Source organism: Neolamprologus brichardi, chromosome 13 (assembly GCF_056152115.1).
Source record: "Neolamprologus brichardi isolate AB-2024 chromosome 13, ASM5615211v1, whole genome shotgun sequence".
Classification (NCBI taxonomy): Eukaryota; Metazoa; Chordata; class Actinopteri; order Cichliformes; family Cichlidae; genus Neolamprologus; species Neolamprologus brichardi.
Genome location: NC_142116.1, coordinates 21,048,325 through 21,065,189, shown reverse-complemented (window position 1 = coordinate 21,065,189; position 16,865 = coordinate 21,048,325). Strand labels below are relative to the sequence as shown.

General features: G+C 39.6%; 3 protein-coding genes across 5 annotated transcripts; 2 read left to right on the top strand and 1 right to left on the bottom strand.

Annotated features, from left to right (window-relative positions):
* Nucleotides 1–3,252: 3,252 nt before the first annotated feature.
* Nucleotides 3,253–5,416, top strand: LOC148099991 (glycine N-acyltransferase-like). 2 transcript variants are annotated; one of them, XM_087850304.1, is made up of 5 exons: nucleotides 3,253–3,489; nucleotides 3,574–3,684; nucleotides 3,769–3,877; nucleotides 4,387–4,513; nucleotides 4,595–5,416. In XM_087850304.1, exons 1-5 carry the CDS (start codon nucleotides 3,412–3,414, stop codon nucleotides 5,004–5,006), a joined length of 837 nt encoding a protein of 278 aa, XP_087706430.1. In that variant the 5' UTR covers nucleotides 3,253–3,411; the 3' UTR covers nucleotides 5,007–5,416. The 2 variants fall into 2 exon arrangements, with proteins under 2 accessions (XP_087706430.1, XP_087706429.1); XM_087850303.1 differs by having other exon boundaries at nucleotides 4,387–5,416.
* Nucleotides 4,280–6,939, bottom strand: mgme1 (mitochondrial genome maintenance exonuclease 1). Its single transcript, XM_087850302.1, has 5 exons — nucleotides 6,236–6,939; nucleotides 5,915–6,143; nucleotides 5,678–5,810; nucleotides 5,437–5,567; nucleotides 4,280–5,227 (listed from the first exon to the last, which is right to left on the bottom strand). The coding sequence occupies exons 1-5, from the start codon at nucleotides 6,747–6,749 to the stop codon at nucleotides 5,194–5,196; spliced, it is 1,041 nt and encodes a 346-aa protein (XP_087706428.1). The 5' UTR covers nucleotides 6,750–6,939; the 3' UTR covers nucleotides 4,280–5,193.
* A 201-nt stretch (nucleotides 6,940–7,140) lies between these two features.
* Nucleotides 7,141–14,551, top strand: snx5 (sorting nexin 5). Of its 2 annotated transcripts, none has more exons than XM_087850301.1 (13): nucleotides 7,141–7,486; nucleotides 8,841–8,945; nucleotides 9,111–9,221; nucleotides 9,448–9,569; nucleotides 9,720–9,843; nucleotides 10,845–10,940; nucleotides 11,048–11,153; nucleotides 11,246–11,321; nucleotides 11,415–11,454; nucleotides 11,535–11,621; nucleotides 12,694–12,853; nucleotides 12,956–13,041; nucleotides 13,244–14,551. In XM_087850301.1, the coding sequence occupies exons 1-13, from the start codon at nucleotides 7,454–7,456 to the stop codon at nucleotides 13,292–13,294; spliced, it is 1,197 nt and encodes a 398-aa protein (XP_087706427.1). In that variant the 5' UTR covers nucleotides 7,141–7,453; the 3' UTR covers nucleotides 13,295–14,551. The 2 variants fall into 2 exon arrangements, with proteins under 2 accessions (XP_087706427.1, XP_087706426.1); XM_087850300.1 differs by lacking the exon at nucleotides 7,141–7,486 and adding an exon at nucleotides 7,835–7,939.
* The last annotated feature ends 2,314 nt before the right edge of the window (nucleotides 14,552–16,865 follow it).

Sequence of the window (16,865 nt, the reverse complement as noted above, 5' to 3'; positions counted from 1 at the left end):
AACTAGTTTTTCAGCATCACTCTGAGACAGGATATTTCTAATTTTAGAGATGTTGCGCAAATGGAAGAACGCAGTCTTACATATTTGTTTAATATGTGCGTTGAAGGACATATCCTGGTCAAAATTGACTCCAAGGTTCCTCACAGTGTTACTGGAGGCCAAGGTAATGCCATCCAGAGTAAGAATCTGGTTAGATACCATATTTCTAAGCTTTTCAGCGCCGAGTACAATGACCTCAGTTTTATCTGAGTTAAGAAGCAGAAAGTTAGTGGCCATCCAAGTCTTTATGTCTTTAAGACATTCCTGCAGTTTAACTAATTGGTGTGTGTTATCTGGCTTCATGGACAGATAGAGCTGGGTGTCATCTGCATAGCAGTGAAAATGTATGCTATGTCTTCTAATGATGCTGCCTAGGGGAAGCATGTATAATGTAAACAGAATTGGTCCTAGCACTGAACCCTGTGGAACTCCATAATTAACCTCAGTGTGTGAAGAGGACTCTCCATTTACATGCACAAATTGGAGTCTATTAGATAGATATGATACAAACCACTGCAGTGCAATACCTGTAATACCTACAGCATGTTCTAATCGCTCTAATAGGATATTATGGTCAACAGTATCGAATGCTGCACTAAGGTCAAGAAGGACAAGCACAGAGATGAGTCCACTGTCAGAGGCCATAAGAAGATCATTTGTAACCTTCACTAAAGCTGTTTCTGTGCTGTGATGAACTCTGAAACCTGACTGAAACTCTTCAAATAAACCATTCCTCTGCAGATGATCTGTTAGCTGTTTGACAACTACTCTTTCAAGGATTTTTGATATGAAAGGAAGGTTGGAGATTGGCCTATAATTAGCTAAGACTGCTGGGTCTAGAGATGGCTTTTTGAGTAAAGGTTTAACTGCAGCCACCTTGAAGGCCTGTGGTGCATAGCCGATTATTAGAGATAGGTTGATCATATATAAGATCGAAGAATTAATCAATGGCAGGACTTCTTTGAGCAGTTTTGTAGGAATGGGGTCTAAAAGACACGTTGATGGTTTGGAGGAAGTAATTATTGAAGTTAACTCAGAAAGATTAATTGGAGAAAAAGAGTCTAACTTAACATCAATGGTACTAAGAGTAGCTGTAGATAATATTACATCTGTGGGATGATTATTGGTAATTTTTTCTCTAATGATAAAAATTTTATTTGTGAAGAAGTTCATGAAGTCATCACTAGTTAACGTTAAAGGGATGGTTGGCTCAAAAGAGCTCTGACTTTTTGTCAGCCTGGCTACAGTGCTGAAGAGAAACCTGGGGTTGTTCTTATTTTCTTCAATCAGTGATGAGTAGTAAGCTGTTCTGGCTTTGCGGAGGGCTTTCTTATAAAGCAACAAACTATTTCTCCAGGCTAAATGATGATCCTCTAAATTTGTGACACGCCATTTCCTCTCCAGATTACGAGTCATCTGCTTTAGGGTACGTGTTTGAGAATTATACCACGGGGTCAGGTACTTCTGATTAGAGACCTTAGTTTTCACTGGAGCTACAGTATCCAGAGTCGTACGTAGTGAGGAGGTGAAATTATTAACAAGATAATCGACCTCTGTTGGGGTAGCGTTCAGATAGCTGCTCTGCTCTGTGTTGGTACAGGGCATTGACGATGATAACAGTGGCTGGATTATATTCTTAAACTTAGTTACAGTGCTTTCAGAAAGACATCTACTTTGATAAAGTCTACTCTCCACTGCTGCGTAATCAATTATTGTAAATGTAAATGTTATCAAGAAATGATCAGACAGGAGAGGGTTTTCAGGAAACACTGTTAAATGTTCAGTTTCTATGCCATATGTTAAAACAAGATCTAGAGTGTGATTAAAGTGGTGGGTGGGTTCTGTTACATTTTGAGAGAAACCAATTGAGTCTAACAACAGATTAAATGCCATGTTGAGGCTGTCATTTTTAGCATCAACATGGATGTTAAAATCACCCACAATAATTATTTTATCTGAGCTCAGAACTAAATTAGATATAAAGTCTGAGAAATCAGACAGAAACTCTGTGTAAGGCCCAGGTGGACGATAGATGATAACAAGTAAGACTGGTTTCTGAGTTTCACAGCTGGGGTGGACAATGCTAAGCATCAGGCTTTCAAATGAATTAACAGTCTGTCTTGGTCTTTCATTAATTAATAGACTGGTGTGAAAAATTGCTGCCACACCGCCCCCTCGACCTGTGCTTCGAGATTTCTGGTAGTTAGAATGACTCGGGGGTGTTGATTCATTTAAACTAACATAATCATCCTGCTGCAACCAGGTTTCTGTAAGGCAGAGTAAATCAATTTGTTGATCAATTATTAAGTCATGTACTAACAGAGACTTGGAGGAGAGAGACCTAATATTTAATAATCCACATTTCACTGTTTTACTCTTTGGTTCAGATGTGGATACTGTATTGTTCTTGCTTTGTAAATGTTTAAGTTGTTTGTTGCTGGTTTTTAGTTTGTTTTTTGTCTTTTTGGAAGCAGACACAGTCTCTATGGAGATGGGTTTTTGGGGGGGTAGCAGGAGGAGAGAAGCTGCAGAGAGGCGTGTAAGACTGCAACTCTGCTTCCTGGTCCCAACTCTGGATAGTCATGTTTTGAGGGGTTTAATAAATTTGTCGATATTTCTAGAATAGAGTTCTGGGAACTAATTATATTTTACAGTGTGACCTCCAGACTGCTCAGTGGACAGGCCTAGTTCCTGTTCTGAGCTGTCACATGTGGCACCCGGTGGGGTCTTTTTGCCCATCTACTTCAAGGTTTGATGTGTTCATGTTGTATAAAGTGACTGTAATGAGTTATTTGAATCATTTCTTTCTTCCAATCAGATCAAAGCAGGCTGGATATTCCCCTTTAACCGCAGGCATCAACAAGATAGCTGCTGCTCACTAGATGTTGGTGGTGTAGAATATTATATTTTTTTATTTGTTTATTTTTTATATATAACTTATATTGGTAATTGAAGTTAAACATAGACGGCTAGGGACATGGCATTTTAGGCTACACGTGCTTGGGGAAAAAAAGTTTAAAAATCTGTGAATATTGTTAAAAAAATAAAAAATAAAAAAATAAAAAAATTAAATTAAATAATGGCCAGTTTCTGTCATGGTGGAACATAACTCGTGTACCTAATAAAGCGGTCGTGTACATTCAAAATATCTTTAAACGTCACAAATCTGAAACTTAATCGACATCAGTTTCTATGTGGGGGCGGGTTTTTTTGTACCTCCTCTTCAACTTTAAGCCTCAAAAGTGCGAATCACAACCTCAGCCTTTAGAAACAATCCCAGCTAACATTTCCGTCGTCGTGGAGACCCCCGACTTCCGATCACTTCCGCGATTTTCCGAACTGTACGCTTCATTTCTTCACGAGTGGGGAAAAATGGCTTTTGAATTGTCCGAAGATCAGTTAAAAACAGCGGAAAACGAGCTGAAGAAATATTTACCCATGTCGCAGCAGGTATGCACGATTAAATCTGTTATATTGTTATTTCTACAAGGAGCTGAATGTACTGCAAATAACCAACTACTGAATTGATTTAAGGTTTACGGTTTCCTGGTGCTCAGAAACAGAGTCAGATCCGACCCCGTACGGGTTTTAGTGGACAGGTGGCCACAGTTCCGCGTCATTATGTGCAAACCACACGTTGAACAGGTACTGTCTGTGCAGGGGGGGCTTGCGTGCACACAATACATTGTTTAAATGCCAATACAGATCCCGTGTCTATTTTTCTTCCAGAAGAGTGACCTCTTCAAAGATACACTGCTTTTTGCAACTGATGCTGCTGTTCTAGAGGAAATCCTCAGCAAGTCATCTGTTTTTGACTGGAGCAAGTACTTTTGTGTTGGTAATGGCAACAAGCTCTTTTATTGTTTGCATTGTTACTGAATCAGTTCAAACTGCTTATTCGCTGGCTCCCACACTGCAGCCCTGCATATGGTCACTGAAGTCTATTACTGCAAGTGATTTTTCCATTAAATGACAGTTTTCCAATTTCATTGTACTATTGTACTATGTATGACTGTGCAATGACAATAAAGAGTTATCTTATCTTATAATTAGACCAGCCAATGAAAAGTCATCCTAATTCCTAGTATTTATGTACTTCTACCTTCAAAGTGGAATTATATCTTTCAAAATGTTATTGTCTTTCATTGTGTTCAAAGTGTTATGGTATGTCATTTAGTGATAGAAAGATATGGCACTACAAAAAACAAAAAAATAAGAAAAATTTGGGACACATCTATGGTTAAACTTTGCACTTCTTGTGTTGGGAGCAAGTTCATCTTTAATAAATCATTTTCTCAAGACAAAAACAGGTTCACACATTTAAGGTTTTGATTACTTGTGTTAAAGGAACCAGTGTTTCCCACACTGAGATATTCAAAGCAGTGGCATCAGCAAAGGGTGTACCCTGTAAAAGAGTGGCAAAATGTTACTTGATGACACTGGAAGATGTGGGCAGGCTTCCCTCTGTTAACAGGTATTATTTACACATACACATATTTAATCATAACTTTTACGTCCTGATAATAAAACATAACTTTGCTCTGTTCCATGTCAGTTCAGGGATCTCAGTAAGCTCTCTTGATGAATCACACATTGGCTTGGTGAACCAAACTTGGAAGTTTGGAAAGGATGATGTGGCCGTTGGGCTGATCCGCAACATGATTGCAAACTTCCCCTCCTGCTGCGTGCTGGATGCTGAAGGAAAGCCTGTGTCCTGGATTCTGACCTATCCATCATGCGCTATAGGAATGCTTTACACGCTGCCAGAGCACAGAAGGAAAGGCTATGCCAAAATCCTGGTCAGCAGCTTGGCCAAGAGGATCTATGCACTGGGCTACCCAGTTTACTGCTGCATAGAAGAGGAGAACGCTGCGTCCTACAGGCTCTTTGCAAACTTGGGCTTCACTGAAGATCCCTCTTACAGGGAAGCCTGGTTTAGAGTAAATGAATTTCAAATATTTCAATGAGGGACAGAGTAGAAGTAAAACAAAATTATGCTACACCTTTTTCTGTTAATAAGTTACAGTCACAACGTGAGCAAATTCTTTTAGAAAATAGTTGGAATAAATATAGTAGCTAGATTTATGGGTTAATAGCTCTTTTTTTGGCCCTCTTATTGCTCTGGAACATGCTTGATTTTTTCGTCTCTACAGCCTATCTCTTTTCTGCACTTGATGCACAACTGGATCTGAAACGAAGAAGGAAAAAACATGAAATTATTTGCACTACAAATGAGCATAAGAATGTAATTCAGTGCTTAACGTCCAGCATCCAGGCACAAACTCAATTAAACTTTTGGGGACATTTGTGATTTTTGTAACTAATTACTTCATATACATATATTGTAAAATTTATATACAATGTAATAAAATGGCAAACTGCTCTTGACTGCTTTACCTTTGTTCTGTGAATTCTTCGAGTCGTAGCAGCCATGTTTTCCAGAACTCCAACATCAGCTCTGAGTTGAGCTGGTGAGCATGGGCAGGAGAGCCATCCTTGTATGCCACAACAATGAGTCCATTTTCAACCTGCAGCAGGAACAGATCAGCAGCACACAGTAATCACAAAGATATATTTTGAACAGTGCAACCTTTGTGAAAAATACAAGCTAATCACATCATTTATCTTAGTGGATCACCTGGTACTTGTAGTTGGCATCACTGTTCAAAGCCCCAGCATAGGCCGCCACTTGAAGAGGGTTATCGTACGTGTTGCTTAGGAACGGTTTGGGTTTATCTGAAGTTTTCCAGTCAATAACACATAGTACACCCCTGCAGAAAAAAGTTTGAATGGGTCAAGTTAAGGAAATTAGTTTAAAAAAGATAAATAACTCAAGCCTTGTGTGGAAAAGAGGTCTGGAAATCAGTTTTTTCACCTGTAGCGAGCAACGCAATCCACAACTCCCAGGTAGTTCAATGTTTCATGCTGTACGGTGCTTTCTATAGCTCTCACCGCTCGGATGTCCTCCAGGATGTCAGAGACACTCTGCATGTATCCCTGTACCTCAGGTGGATACTCTGAAGGACTTCTATCCTTCCATGTTGCATGTGAAGTAAGAACATCCTCCAAGGCTGAATGGAAAAGCTTCCCTTGCCTAAATAAATCTGTTTTTAAAGTACAACAAAAAGACAGAGTCACTTTTTCATTTGATCTCACCACATTCACATTAAGATAACTCAAGTCTTTCATATCTTACTTTGGCTGTATTCTTTGAAGCCTTCCTCTCCAAGCTCCGCAATCATCTTCTTCCTCCACCTCTCCAGGTAGAAGATCTGGTCTGGGGAGAGGGTCTGCTGAAGGATGCGGGTCACGCTCGGTACCAGAGACCTGCCTTGTCCTCTGTTCAACAAAATCCGAGCTGGAGGTACTGACTCTGGCTCTTCTGTTTCTATAGGCTCTTGACAGTCTAAGAATGGATGAAGGACTTTAGGTACCTTCGTCTTTGCGTTTGTAGGAGTCTGAGCTTTGACAACAGGTCCATAAATTTGGTCGTCTTCCGCTTGGAGGGTCTCCGGAGTTTGGGAACTGACCCTGGTCGACATGACGGACTTCACGAGAGAAGAGTAGCGCTCTGTGTCCACTGAACTGTACGGACTGCGTCTTTTTGACGATCGTAAACAATGATAAGCAGAAAAGTGGCTCACGGGGAGGGAGGTGCTTTGAGGTACAATGATGCCTCTGACGCATAAAACTCGTTTAAAAGTGAACATTCTGGCGACTTTCACACAATTGGCCAACAAGGCGATATCTTATTAGTTAAATTACTACAGGAAACTACAGCGGGCCCGAAGCTTCAAAGTATATTTAAGGATTTTGTATTTATTTTTCACCACCGGTGGTACTTGCCCCAACATGTTCTCATGTGACTCCAAACAAATCGGACAGTTTCTGAACGACGCGCCTTTTCGTTACACAATATCCCGTAGCTGGGAAATGGAGTTCCGAGCGGTGCTTTCAACGAATAAACTTACGACCTTATAAACTACGTTACCCATAATGTGCGGTGTAACATCAAAATACATCCGTCGAATTATTTACTCTGCCGCACAGTTGACTGAGCTGTCCTTTTACTTTTTTTGTTCGTTAGTACACAACTGTCCGTTACTTAAAAATGTGTGACACTGATGTTAATAAAAATAAGTTATCACAATGCCCGTGCTTTATGAAAACTTCGTACAGGAGTGTGATGCGATTGAGTACACGAAGAGCCAATCGTAGCGATTGTAAATTCCTACACTGTCCAGTCATATTCATGTGAGGCGGGATTGAATTTGTCGTCACTGGGATGTGGGCGAAAAAACGTTTTGACAGTTCGTTTTGGTAGCTAACTAGCCACCAGAGAGTTCGCTTCCTGCAAATAGTTGTGTTATCCCAGTGATCGTCTTCCTGGCATTCTTTCGATTTGAATGCCATTATGACATCAATAGATGAAAACAGTAAAGAAAAGGTAGGTTAAATCTTTCGTAGCAATAAAATTGCATTAATAGTCAGCACCAAGATAGCTAACGTTAACGATTGCTTTCTGGCTAAGTTATTGAGTTGTTTTCGTTCCACATAACGATAGCCTCCGGCTAACGCTAGCCAACAGTTTATTGACGAGACTGTCAGGAAGGGTATTTTAAAACTCCTGGTGGGGGTGGGGATTTTGTTTTCTAATAAAATTTGTTGCAGCGAACGCGTCTAAACATGCAACACATTGCGACAGAAAAGTCGCTTAGCCGGTGCTAAATTCTGACTCCCCCACTTCCTCCGCGTAATTCAACGCTTATAATAAAAAGACGGTCATTTCGGCTAGGCACCAATGTCATGAATGTGGCGCTTCTGCTGTTTTTTGTGTCCAACAAACTGGTGTATTCAGCTGCTGTGCAGCACAAAGCTCAGTGGCATCGCAGTGTGGTCTGTATGTGAAGTTTTTTTTTTCCTGCTGTTTTGACAGATGCTAATTAAACCTCACAGTAACTGTGACAGATGTAGCTTGTGGTGCTGCTGAATCATACCATTTATGTCAGTCGAGTTAGACTGCAAAAAAATAAATGAAAATAAAAAATACCAAAGTAGCATTAAAACCTCATCACAAGTTGCAACAAAACCTGAGGAAATGCAGGAATTTTAGATGGCTATATCTTATAAACTGTCAGTAAAGTGTAACACGTCGCTTCGTCCAGCAAGACTGTAAATAATGAGATATGTTTACTCTTTATTTACCAAGGGTGTGGACCTAGTTTTTAAGCTCAAGCAGGACTAGCGCATCTGGAGGCACAGTTCTGTACACTTGTCTTGAATCCCTGTGCATTTTAGATAAAATGTTTAGTTCTTTTTTAAAATTGATGATGTTTATAGATTGAGCTCAGTAGATTTCATTGTTGCTTTTATTCCGTTTGTATCTTAATTCCTTGTTGGGTGTTGAATCAGGATGAATGCTTTGGGCTCAGCACTGTATCTGCTTACAATATGCCTCAGAGATGTTTGTATATTGTGAAGTTGCAGCCACTGAGGATTTGTAGAAGTGCTTTAGTGGCAAGTTTTTACTGGTACTGTTGCAGTTGGGAAATATGAAACATGAGCAAATGAGATTGTTTGTGCCCTTTGCATAAAATATTTATATCCAATACAAAGAAATAGTCAAGATTCAATAAGCTCTGCCTGTCTTATTGTCGAGCTACACAAACCAAACATCAGGGGTAATAAGTCAAAAATGGCAAGAACTTTTGAATATGTCCTAAAAGCAATGTTTAAAAACCAAATGACTTCACACTCAAAAGCAATGTGTTTATGTTTTTTGGTCTGTTATTTCTCCTCAGTTGCGCTCTGTGTCTGTGGACCTAAACCATGATGCCTCTCTTCTTATTGACATTCCCGATGCACTCTGTGAAAGAGACAAAGTCAAGTTTACAGTTCATACAAAGGTAAAAAAAAAAAAAAAAAGGAAAAGAAAAGAAAAGAATGTTTGTGTCTCAACAATGAGAAAGAATAACGTTTAAACTTAATCCTAGCCTTTAATCCCTTCTATAATAGTGTTTGCTGATATGTTGTCAGTAATATTTACAAAGTGCTATTAACTGTTTTCCCAGACCACACTGAGCTCTTTCCAGAAGCCGGATTTCTCTGTTCCCAGGCAGCATGAAGATTTCATCTGGTTACATGACACTCTGGTGGAGACGGAGGATTATGCTGGCCTAATAGTGCGTAGAACTATTTACAGAGATAGCTCACACCCAGAGACAGAAGCTGTTGATTTCACGGTTCAACTTAACTTTTAAATCGTTTGCACTCAGAAACCAACAGAAACCATAAACACAAAATTAAATTCCAAAAGTATAAAATAGACTTTGTTTTCTCTTTTTTGAAGCCTCACAACCATTTAACTATCAGTGAAAATTAATTTGTTTCCTGCTTCATTATTCACAGATTCCGCCAGCACCCCCGAAGCCTGACTTTGACAGCCCAAGAGACAAGATGCACAAACTGGGGGAAGGTGAAGCCACTATGACCAAAGAGGAGTACACTAAAATGAAACAGGAGCTGGAGGCGTGAGTGCGGCACTCAAATCAAAACACTGGATTTTGCTTTGTATCCTTTTATCTTCATGGCATGCTAGCTTTCTATTAGCAAGCTATGTAAAATATTGTCCACCTCACCAAAAATGTCCATGTAATATATTCTGTTTTGTATTTTTTTAGTGAATACCTGGCCGTCTTTAAGAAAACTGTCCAAGTGCATGAAATCTTCCTGCAGAGACTGTCTTCTCACCCTGTTTTAAGCAAAGACAGAAACTTCCAGATTTTCTTGGAGTATGACCAGGATGTGAGTTCCTCTTAGCGCTGACTTCCTTTCACGGGTTATTCGTTGGAAAGAGAGGAAGTAGAGTTTATGACACATGGTTTGCATCCTGCTGTGATCAGCACACTTATCTGTGTGGTCTGTCAGTCGCTGCAGCCATAGAGTTCAGATAAGTGTTAAATATTCTGTATACAATTTTTAGAAATGTCTATGCAAAGTAATGAAATGTTGGTAGATTCACAAATAATACTAAAGTCTTGGGCTTGAACTATTGATTATTTAAGTAAACATGTAGTCTGTCCCATCAATTAATTGGATAAAAAATACTTCTGTCATTATTAATGAGGAATAACAAATAATCAAAAAAAATAACAATATCACTGCTCATTGGTTTTTATTTTAGAAATTGTAATTTTAATAGTACTTAATACAATTGAATTCATAAATAATTTTTTATATTTATGGTAATCTAAGTCTGTAGAATAATGTCATTTAAGCCCTGAAACAAATATTGTCTAGTACATCCCATGCCCCCCCTTTGACACACCCCTGCTTGCTGCATGTATCGCTGTGATAGAAAATAGGACAGCTGCCATCAGCCTTCAGCAGCTGCATAATTTAAACATCACGTCACACTAAGCTAACGGTTCACCTGCACACATACACTTTTATTTTAACTTCTGTAAATAAATCCTGTGTAAAACAAATGGCGGTGAATGGGGGCAGCTACAGCGTTCTCTTTTCTTTACACTGGAGCTTTGTTGAACAAGCAGTTTGATGAGGGACTCCCGCCAGCTTTTTCCTAATAAAGGTTTTAATGGGAAGTGCAGTGGTCGCTAACGATAACGGCCCCACTTCTGTTCTTCAACGTGTGTGTAGACTGCTCCATGTCAAACTACTTACATGGTACTCAATGAATCATTGCAGCCTTATTTCAGTCCTTATTTTTCAAAGCATCATGTATAAAGTTCTCATAAATAAATTACAGAATTATTGATTACTGTGTTCAAATTCTGTCATTTTAGCTCAGTGTGAGGCGAAAAAATGCAAAGGAAATGTTTGGAGGATTCTTTAAAAACATGGTAAAGTCAGCTGATGAAGTCCTTATCTCAGGAGTAAAGGTGAGACTTATGCACAGTCTGCTTGTAGTTAATGTTGGATAGTGTCCCACGTGAAGCATTGTAGCCACTTCTTTAATGACTTTTGTGTCTTTCTGTTTCGCCTGCAGGAAGTTGATGACTTTTTTGAGCAGGAAAAAACCTTCTTGCTTGATTATTACAGCAAGATCAAAGATTCCACTGCCAAAGCAGAGAAAATGACCCGTGCACACAAAAGTATGTCATGTTTATCTTAGAGCATTTACTCGGTTTGAATGATTAAATTTATGTGTGTAATTTTCTACATTTTGATATTTCTCTTGTTACAGATATTGCAGATGATTATATTCACATTTCTGCCACTCTGAACAGTCTCGCAGCTGATGATATGACAGCAAATAAGAAGTGAGTGCAACACGTGAAATATGTGTTATTACACAGATGTACAGCATGGCTCTGTGTGACACTGTAGTGATTTTTTTTCTTTTTTTCCCGCAGAAATCTTGAGAAGCTGTCAGACTTGTTTGAGAAGTTTAGAGTAAGTAGAGCTTTAACTAATAAGAAACAGTGACACTTACTCTGCTCTGGTTTAGTTTGAACATAATATTGTCTCTGCAGAAAGTGGAGGGAAGAGTGGCGTCTGACCAGGACCTAAAACTCACAGAGCTGCTGAGATACTACATGAGAGACATCCAAGCTGCTAAGGTGAGACTTGTTCATCTTCTGTCTTCACACAGCGTGGACAGATTCATAACTATTGTGCCCAGTTGCTGTATCTCTCACTCTATATACATTTTATGGCCACTTTATAAGGTGCAGCTGTTCAACTACTCATTAATATTAACAAATATCTCTTTAGCCTGCCATACAACAACAACTCAATGCACTTAGGCATGTAGATTTGGTCAAGACCACTTGCTAAGTTCAAACCGAGCATTAGAATGTTTTAGAAAGATGATTTAAGCGACTGTGAATGGGGCATGGTTATTGTTGCCAGATGAGTCTTGAGTAGTTCAGAAACTGCTGATCTATGGGGATTTTCAAACATAACCATCTTGGCATTTACCAAAAACTGTGCTAAAAAGAGAAAATATCCCATGAGTGGGAATTCCCTGGGTGAATATGGCTTGGTAACCCAGAGAGTTACTCAAATAGTCACTCCTTACAATTAAGATGCGCAGAAGAGCATCTCTGAATGCACAGCACATCAAACCTTAAAGCAAATTGGCAACAGCAGCAGAAAGCTACAGTGGGTGCCACTCATGTCACCTCAGAACAGGAAATTGAGGCTGCAGTTCACACAGGCTCACCGAATTGGTCAATAGATGACTGGAAAGTAGGCTGGTCTGATGAGTCACAATTTCTGCCGCGACCATCAGATGGTAGGGTCAGAATTTGGTGTAAACTACATAAAGGCAAGGATCCGTCCTGCCTTGAATCAGCGGTTCAGGCTGTTGGTGGTGTAATGGTGGGAGGGATATTTTCTTGGTACTCTTTGGGTACCCATCCTCTGATGGCCACTTTCAGCAGGAGAGCACACCATGTCACAAAGCACAAGTAATCGCAAACTACTTTCTTCAGTATGTGAAAGAGTTGAAAGAAACTCTAGATGAGGAATGCACTTCCTTCTTTCTGTGAATTAAACTCAATATCGTCCATGCCTTTTTATAACAGTAACAATTTGAATATTGTAAAGTGTTGCCTGTTGAACGGCTTCTTTAGGTCTACTGCCAAACTTTTATTCATCTCGTAAAACTATTTCTAAAATGGTTTTTAGGACCTTCTGTACAGACGTGCCCGGGCGTTGGCTGACTACGAGAACTCTAACAAAGCTTTGGATAAGGCCCGACTGAAGAGCAAGGATATTCCCCAGGCGGAGGAACACCAGCGGCAGTGCCTGCAGAAATTTGACAAGCTCTCAGAATCTGGGAAGAAAGGTGTGTGTGTTCATGCGTAACCGATGCAGACTGCCTCTGTACTCGTTTCTTTGTGTCTAAAGTGACATTTTCTTTTTAAACTGCACAATCTTATCCTGACAGAACTCACCAGTTTCAAGGGCAGACGAGTCGTGGCCTTCAGAAAGAACTTCATAGAGATGGCTGAGCTTGAGATAAAGCACGCCAAGGTGGGCAGCAAAGTAAAGGAAGATGCATATGTACTATCATCTTTTCCCTTCAACGCTCCAAGAGACAAATGACAAAATTTTAATAAAGACAAATATTTAAGTAAAAAAAAAAAAGTTATAAATAGCTTACATGTCATTACGAGCATGTGATACAAAGCTTTTCTCAAGCCCAATGAATGTTCTGTTGCTTTTGTGTCCACAGAACAGCGTGGCTCTATTGCAGGGTTGCATCGAGCTGCTCAAGAGCAACTGATGCGCTGAAGTATTCCTGTGCTGCCATCACAAAGTGACCAGTCAAAGAACGGAAACTGGGCGTCCCCGGGGGAGGGGGCCTTGCACGGACATGAATCTCAGCTCTGTGCCCGCTCTCGCCTGGGTCTGATGCCACTTTTAAACCCTGCACAAGATTAAGTGTCTTGTATGCACAGTGTCTTCATGTTTACAGAGTCCCTGTCCTCTGGTCTGTGGTCCATCCTTTTCCATTAATTTAAGGAAGTCTAGCTCAATGTGAATGGCTCCAGAAGAGAATGTGGCGGCCCAACATCAAGGTCTTCCATATTTTTTTGCAGCATCAAATTATTTTGGGGGTTTTTTGTTTTGATTTTTTACCTTAAACACATATTATATTTCTTCCCTTTCGATCATGTTTCTGCCTTCATTTCCTCCACTCTAACCTCTTTCTTTATATATACTTTTACACAACTTTAAAATACTTAGATAATCATTTCCACATAATTGATTGATTTATGATTTATGTGTTTTATCTTTTGGGGCTTTTATTTTTTGTTAATTAAACAGTTTTACAGAAACAAAACCGATGCCCGGAAAAAAGCATCCTCGTGCTCTGCATTCCTGGGCTCTGAGATTAGTGAACAGCCAAACCAACCCTCTAGTAAGAAAACTCATGACTCACATAGAAGATAAGACAGAAAATCGTAGTGTACAAAAATAGCTGAACTTCTCCTCAGGAATTGGATTGGTTTCCCGCATTCTGGTTTGTAAGACGTGGCCTGAAGTCTCACAGTTATCAAAGATGTGGGATGGAGTTAAATAGTAGGCTGTTTGAGCATAGAGCATTGAAAAGTATACATTTATAGTTTTGGTTTCATTTAAAGATACTCATTGTCGCTGCACATGCCTGTTTACTCCCGCTGTGTCCATTGCTTATTCCTTTTCAGTTTGCGGTTATTTTATCTTTATTTACTTTTTCCGATTTGTTACTGATAGTTTCACGGAGACCTCCTATATTTTCCTGATCACCTCAACAGTTTGTTTGGAAAAAATAATAAAATGGAATAAAAATGAAAGATGCACTAAGCTGAAAACTACTTTACAATCACGACCAGGCTTGGTGAAGTGTTAAAAATGCATTATAGTTTTTTAAGAAATTGAATGTATTTCTAATGGATTCCAGCTGTGTGAATTCCTTCACATGATGTTTTTTCATACAGAACATTAGCATTTTATAAAATTTTTATTAAGGCTGTTTAATAAACCCTACTTTCCCAAATTTCATCTTGTTTTTTTGTTTTTATGCCACACATGCAGTCTCTTACTTCGATCCTTACTATTCTCCACTCACATACCAAGAGCCTGAAGCTCTTCCACTACTACCTCTAGGTGGCACTGTCAGCATTTCTACGGTGTCCTTGAAGTTACACACAGCTGTATGCACGTTTGTGTTAAATCCATCGACCACAGTGGATCCTGCAATTGGACGGTATCGTGTATTAGGTAACCTTTGAGGAAATGCCAGGGGGCTTATGGGAATTACCATGACCAACGTGCTCACTGTGTGACCTACTTTAGCAGTTGCACAAAGCAATGTACAGCTCAGGTAGAACTGCCAATATTTTGTGTAACAGGTCAAGGACTTGTTGCTAGTATGCAATGCACTCAGTATATATTTATTATTATTATTTAAACCCAAAAAAATTAAAGCCATTATTATGATGAACATCCTAATGGATAATACAGATTCTTTAACGAAGCTTTTGCTGTTGGAGTTGTAGAAAAGCAGAATTGCAATGATGATGCACGTAGAGTCTACTCATACATCCGTGGGGGATCTGTCAATATTAGACAGCCCCAGTCTTTCAGTCACAGTGACCTGTAAGGTTCGTGCTAGTCACTGATTGGTTAAAACAGCTGACTGTAGCCAATGACATTATAACAAATAATCAGTACAAACAAAGGAGCCTGCCAGCTGTGGTAAGAGCAAACAGGATTTAGAAGTGCAGCATCAAAGAGTTAAAGCAAGACCTGCCTTTGGAACAAGATGAGATAAAAAAAAAAAAAAAAAAAGGCATAGATGTCAACTGTAGACGTGTGTTTAAGGTTGCCAAAGAAGAGCCATTTGCTTATGTGGGGTTAAAGTCCCTTCACCACAGCTACAGAGCTATATGAAACAGAAAAGTATCAGTCCTAAATTTAGTCTATTCATGTTCTCTTTGTGCAGCTCCACTGATCTGATAAGTCACCTCAGAAACAAAACCGTCTGAGAAAATGACAATGAATGAAATTTGGCTGCATAAACCAATGGAAAAAAGATAAATGGTGTTTGTTTCAAAGATAGACTGTAGTTAGATGATTTTGTGAATTTCTGTATCTCCCCCTAGGCACACTTAGATCATTTACAGGCTGTGATAAGAAATGGATTTTGTGCATTCTTAGAACTTCTGGATAGATTGTTAGTGATTTGCCAGTAATAATTTATTCAGTACCATCTTTATATTCCACTTTTAATCCTCAGTGGCATGCAAAGCACTATTACATAATCAGGCCCAGGATTTTTTAAGAAAGCACAATAGAGCGCAAGAAAAAGGGGACACTGCTTCAGGTGTACGTTTGTCTGCTGTGTCATATAGTCTTTTTTCACTTTGGTTTTGTTCATGGTTGAGTGAGCTGTGACATCCTCTCACACTGACTGAGCCTGTGAAAGCACCTGCCTCAGCTCAGTGGTCACCAGAAAATCATCATAAATGCTGATATAAGCCTTACAGTAGGACTCAGAGCCATGACGCATGAAAACCTCCCCATAAAAAGAATGTGCCCTCTGAATGTTTTTTTTTTTTTAACCGCACCTGCAGGGCTTATTGACGTAACTGGATCATCTGTACTTCCTTATTGAAACAGGTTAGGATGCTTCTTCCTGGTCCTGCAAAGATTTTTGAAATTCTTCTCAGCTACATTCGCACCTTCTGAGAGTAAGAAGGGAACGCAGCACTTCGATTTTGGCCCTCAGCAATATAAATATCTAACATTGCCTCCTTGCCTGCCCCCCTGACACAGAAGCACAGGGGACTGGCACATCTTGGGTGTGAAAGTGTGAAGGAATGTCTGGAGGACAGTGCATGTTCGTCCTTCAGTAATGGAATTCCATCATTAACAAAACATCAAAAGGACTCAAAGCAAGGTGCGTGTTATGACCAAACCTTTTCTGGGTTAGTGCACCCTGCCCTGCTCAGGGAATCGTTTGCTTTTATGCTCGCATTAGTAACACACCGTCATCTCAAAGTCAAAACAATTGCTGAAGAATGACAAGGACAATCTGCGAACTTACTTGGACAAACAAGTGCCACCACTTCTCAAACTGCTTTTTAAAGGAGTTTGAGAAGTGGTTTGAGAAGTGGTTGTGTCAAGGATTTCGGAAAGGCTTATTATGGGATGTGAAAAGACCCTGATGTCCCCTTGTTTATCTCTGTATTGGAAAAATCTGAAACTCACTTGACACAAAATTGTGAAAGTGTAGAAAAATATAAATGGAAGTAGTGAAAAGCAGAAGTCCTGCTCACAGCAAAAATACTTTGACAAAAGAAGAGGTC